At 32.7% G+C, this 5,347-nt stretch overlaps 1 protein-coding gene across 1 annotated transcript; it reads right to left on the bottom strand.

Moving 5' to 3' along the window:
* Window positions 1-2,712: 2,712 nt before the first annotated feature.
* LOC120087706 (benzyl alcohol O-benzoyltransferase-like) lies at window positions 2,713-4,982 on the bottom strand. Its single transcript, XM_039044579.2, has 2 exons — window positions 4,426-4,982; window positions 2,713-3,875 (listed from the first exon to the last, which is right to left on the bottom strand). Exons 1-2 carry the CDS (start codon window positions 4,873-4,875, stop codon window positions 2,940-2,942), a joined length of 1,386 nt encoding a protein of 461 aa, XP_038900507.1. The 5' UTR covers window positions 4,876-4,982; the 3' UTR covers window positions 2,713-2,939.
* Between the last annotated feature and the right edge of the window lie 365 nt (window positions 4,983-5,347).

Genomic DNA, 5,347 nt, shown 5'->3' with positions numbered 1-5,347 from the left:
ATGGGTTAGTTTCCGCCTAAGTCCTCGTCTTCCTATCAGGCGGAGAAATTTACGTTAGAAGCATAACCAACCACCACATGTTATTATATGTTTTCGATCCCAATCATATGTTTTCAGGATATGTTGCATGTGATTGTGCATTTGGTCACTACCCTATGTGAGAACTACTTACTGGGTATATTATATACTCATCCTATTTTTACAAACTTTGTAGGTAAGGACACAACGTAGGTGGCAGAACTGGATGTAGCTCAAATGGCCACCCATCAAACTCACTATTATAGGCATGTGCATTTTTGTATCACTGCGCTAATGTTTTATGGATCCTGGTGTTTTCTAAAATAAATTTTTTATATAGTTTTCTACCTAATTAATAAAATCTTAGATATGTTCTTTTGAGATTTTTACCAAAACTTATCTCATGATAGAAAAGTCTAAGTATGCATGTCGTAGCGGTCAGACCATAATATGTAAGGATCCGGTCGTTACATCTTGTCACCTCGAAACTTTGTTTTAACATCCAAACATAATAGGTATCAATCAATTGGAATCAAACACTACTAGAAAACGTTTGGGTTTCATCATCAAAAATTAATTTGGATGGTGTTCACAAGGTTTCTCTTTGGTGAAGTAGAAATAACATATAGGAAGCAGTCTTGTGATTCAACATATCCCACCTTGTGCTTTTGTTCATTGCTTTCAAGTGCTTGAAGGTTTTCTGCATTTTTATGGGTTGAGGTTATTTGAAAACTACCATCCATCTAATTAATCTTCAAATTAAGTGTTAAGGTTGTTTTGAGGTAAAATTTTATCTAAACGTTCTTTCATTTTTTTTATTTAGGATTCTGAATTGATATACTTATATTATGTGTGAAAGCTTTAAGAAGTTACATGATGTGTATCCTTTGTTATAGGGCCTATTTCTATTGCCATATATTTTTGAAAAAAGGCATCCAAACTATGACATCCCATTGGAAGTACTTAATTCATTCCATCCTACTTTTATATATATATATATATATATATATATATATATAGTTGTTTTTTCTAGTTTGTAGCTTAATTAACCACACTTTTGGTTTGAAACTCCCAAATCATATCATATTCAATGTCTTTGATAGTTTTAGTTTGAGTTGACTTGACATTTATGGATGTACGGGTCAAGTTGTAGTCATATTCAATGTTTTGATTTCAAACCAATGATTTAGTTTCAAACTCAAATGTGATTTTTTTTTTATTTCGTGTTATATTTATGAATCATGTTACCATTTACATTTTCCTTAAGTTTCTATGACTTTGTACATTGTCGTACTGAATTTTAGTAATTTTTAAATTATTTCATGGTAGAAATTAGATGTAGATTTTTTTTTCTTGTTAGAATGATATGTGATACCTACAGATACATTTTGAAGTTCTTGGTATTGAACTTTGGAATAGGGGTTTAATCCATATTTTGGTGGTTGATCTTTTCTCCTTCGACTTGACGTAATAGGCTTGAATGTGAACGGGCCCCCTCAAAAAACAAAAGTTTGATTTGATGTTTGTTGTGTGATTAAAGTACGTTTTTTAAGCATTTCTTTAGTGTTCAAAGTATGTTTGGAACTTAATTGTGTGATTGAAGTTTGATTTTTGGAGTTTAGTGTGATTAAAGTATACTTTTAACTTTTGTTGATTGAGTTTGAAAAGTTGGAATTTAGTTGTTATCTTTCTATTTATTAGTATTAAATTTTATTATGTCGATGGATCTTGGGACTTTTTCATTTTGAGTATGAATGTGATATGAACTTAGAGTTTCTTTTTTAGGCAAGACTTCAGAGTTGGTACCTTCCATTTCCAATATGTTTGGACATCAACCAGTAAGATTCGAAGATTTCTAAAAAAGATTCTTGCAAAATCAACCAGAACCATAACACTAGGTACAATGTTAAAGTTATTTAAGGTAATGTATCAAGTCTTCTTCTTAATACTTATCATTTCACTTCAAATCGTGCAAATTGGGTATCTGAAACTTGATTTTGAAGTCGTTGGATGACTTGAGAATCACTGGGTTTACCTTGTCATTTGGACCAATGGTTGGAAGGTGTTGGATGCCATTGGATTGGTGATTCACTTTGAAAAATCCATGACCAACTTGATAGGGTAATCAAAGACCGTCAAGCCTTCGACACTAGTTGTAATATTTTTTCTTGATTTGGTTTATGGTAGTGTTTGAACATTACTCTTTGTAATCACCATTCATCAAATTTCATATGGTGGAGAAGAACTTGAATGTCTTTGTTGTTAAACTAGTGGGAATTTAGTTTTCTTTGTTGTTGACATAAAATTGTGAACATATATTATTTGTTTATATGGTTGACAAGATTGGACATGTTGTTTATTTGGTTGATGAATATTGTTTGTCTTATATATATCAATGTGATTATTGGACCTCAAAACAGGAGCAATTATTAGATAATTTCTAATAGTACATTAAAAAAAAAAAAAAAAAAAAAACACATACAAACTTGACAAGTAAAATGTATGAAGTATTCATTAAGTTGTCAGTTTTTGGTTGTCAAGAAGAAATTACATTTGATAAGTAAAAACTGTCAAGTTATGAAAACCTTGATCCATAATAAATGTCAAGAATTTAGATACTTAACACTTACAATAAGAAACAATTTTCTTGACAATTATAATATATAAAGTAAATTATAGCTTGACGCTTCCGGCTAGTAAAAAAATTGTCTTATTCTTGACACTAGATTACTTGACGTTTTTAAAAATTACAGCTTGACGTTTTTATTGTAGTAGTGAACCCTCCAAGTTTTCCTAAATCTTTTCCATGTTTAAATTGGATAGCTGAATTACCCCTGACACACATGTTTCTTATCACAATAGGACAATAACTATTACAATATATTCTAACATTTATTTTCTCGCAAGCCAAGTTTTTTCCATTATAAAGCAGATCGAATGAATGATTCCTTAGTGCTTTTCACATCATTCGGTGGTTTTGTTTTGAAGAGAGCATCAAGTTCTACCACAAATCTCTCCATGGCTGGAGCAGGCAATGAGAAAGGAACCACTATTCCTCGTTCTCCTTTCTTGTTTTTGAAACGTATACAAAAGCTTGTCAAACCAGGAACTGTTGCAACCCCTCCCATAGCAGGTCCTCCGAAAAGAGTTTTTCCCCATCCAAAATCTAGCTTCTCCATCTCAGATTTTGTCACGTCTGACACAGCGTAGGATCTCGCTGTTGTTAAACTAGGTCGTCCTTTTATTACCATAAGATCTGCCACGGACTTTATGTACTCTTCTGTCATTTCTGCCTTGGCCTTTCTGATCAATTCTACTGCATAACCTAGTGGGTTACGACAAAGCTCGCCTGCAGTGGCGACTGCCGCTGGGAGAGCAAACGCATTGCCATAATATCCTAAAGGTAAATAGTTTGATTTGGAGCGTAAATTCGCAACGCAAAGTAAGCGCATTTCGTCGTTTGGGTTTGGTTGAAGGGCTATTGTACGGGTGCGCCAAAGACAAGCTGTGATGAGGTCGAAGGTAGAGCAATGGCGAAGGTGGATGGGTAAGGTCTTGCGAATGGTAGAGATCTCAGCAGGGCCAAAGAAAACAGAGCGATGGGCCATTTCGTTGAGAGGAATGATGGTGTGATTGGTGTCAACAACTTGGTCGTATTCATGGTGGCGATAAGTGACTATTGGAGGGTCCCTTGCATTTAAGAGAGCTCTTTGCCACACTGGAAGTATAGATGGTGCAATTTCACCACGACCTATTTCACTTATAGCTCTCATGAATTGCATGAAACCAAAGGCATCCGTTATCGTATGATTTACACGTATGGCAAAGATGAAACCACCACACCTTAGCCGCGTCACCTACATTACATTGAAGATAAGTAAAGTTCTCTTTTTACTTTTCTGGTAAAAAAGAAGAAACAAATTACAAGATTTTTCTTTTTTCGATTTAAACAAATCTAAAAAATAGTCTCTCAAAATTTTATTAGTGTGAATTTGTATTCTTTGAAAGTGATTTAACAAGGTTAATACATATTTGTCATTTTCAAAATAGGTTTGTAATGATTTAAAATCAATTTGATAGTATGAATATTGAATTGAATTTATTTTAAAATTTTAAAATATTAATCTTCCTTTTTTGTTGGGAGTTGTTGATAAAGTGGCTCTAGAAATGCACATAATCCTATGTTGGTGTATGGAGTATGTGAACGAATTAGTAAATCAAATCAACCCATGTTGTCCTAAGAGGGTGTTGTGAATTTATAAGATTCACTCATTATTTAGTTCAAAGAGTTCATAGGCTTCACAACTAAAAAAATATTAACTCCTTATATTGTAAATTCTAGAAGTTTAGAAATAGCCCCTCAGGGACCAAATTTTCCGAGGTGGTAAAAATTATATCTTTAAATACCTGAATGAGCAACAATGGAGAGTTAACGATCCCATCAGAATTTGGAACATTGTACAAAACATCATCCAAAAATGCATATGGAGGTTGAATGGCATCACCAAATTGTTGTAAAGTAACATTTGCATCAGCTTCAATAAATAAGATACCTTCAGCTGTACATTCAACAAACAATTTCCTTCCAGGGCCTTCCCTTAATCTTCCTGCAAAAGGATAGTAAAATACCAATGTCTCTGAAATTGCCTTCTTTATTACCTTCACTGGATCACTTCCCTCCATGCTTGCATTTTGTGCATAGAAAAATATTAATGGAATTTGAAATCTAAAGCTTTCTTGATCATCGATGTCTGAAAGTTGCTTAAATTCATGGGGTGTAGGTTTTGCTGGAGCAACCAATTCTGGTTCGGATCGTTGTACTTCGAACAAAAAATTATTAATGGATGATATTGCCATTTAGAAAACAGAGATGAGTGAAGAAGAAATAGTAGTGGTTGTTTGAGATAATAAATGAGATTCGTGTTATGATAGAAGGGAAGATGTGCAATATGTGGTATTTATAGAAGAAGATTCAATATGTGGTTGTAAAAGTTTGATGTTGAAATAGTTGTCAATAAAAAAAATATGGGGAAAATACTCTTTTTCTTGTCGGTTGAGTATAGTTTTTTTTAAATGTTACACATTTTTTATCCTCGAATTTTGAGTTTGATTTCAATTTATGCCTAGATTTGAAAGTGTTGCATTTTTACTCTTTAGTTTTAGAATTTATTCCATTCTGTCCTTGGGTTTTATGATTTATAATTTTAATTTGATCTTTAGCTAAATACGTCCTAAATTAATTTTAATTAAATTAGTTTTCACTCATTTTCTATTAGTGGAAATTTTTTTGTGCCATAATGATTTTAAATCAATAACTAAAGTTTACGCC

This window comes from Benincasa hispida, chromosome 10, assembly GCF_027475165.1.
Source record: "Benincasa hispida cultivar pf3 chromosome 10, pf3_genome.v1.1, whole genome shotgun sequence".
In the NCBI taxonomy this organism is placed as follows: domain Eukaryota; kingdom Viridiplantae; phylum Streptophyta; class Magnoliopsida; order Cucurbitales; family Cucurbitaceae; genus Benincasa; species Benincasa hispida.
Note: the sequence above shows the minus strand (reverse complement) of the source record. Positions and strands in the feature narration are given on the sequence as shown.

Bases quoted from the DNA above. Each gene is read 5' to 3' on its own strand.
- LOC120087706 (XM_039044579.2), bottom strand. From the start codon at position 4,875: ATGGCAATATCATCCATTAATAATTTTTTGTTCGAAGTACAACGATCC. The intron at 3,876-4,425 runs GTATTTAAAGAT...AATGTAATGTAG, and splicing joins CTCCATTGTTGCTCATTCAG to GTGACGCGGCTAAGGTGTGG.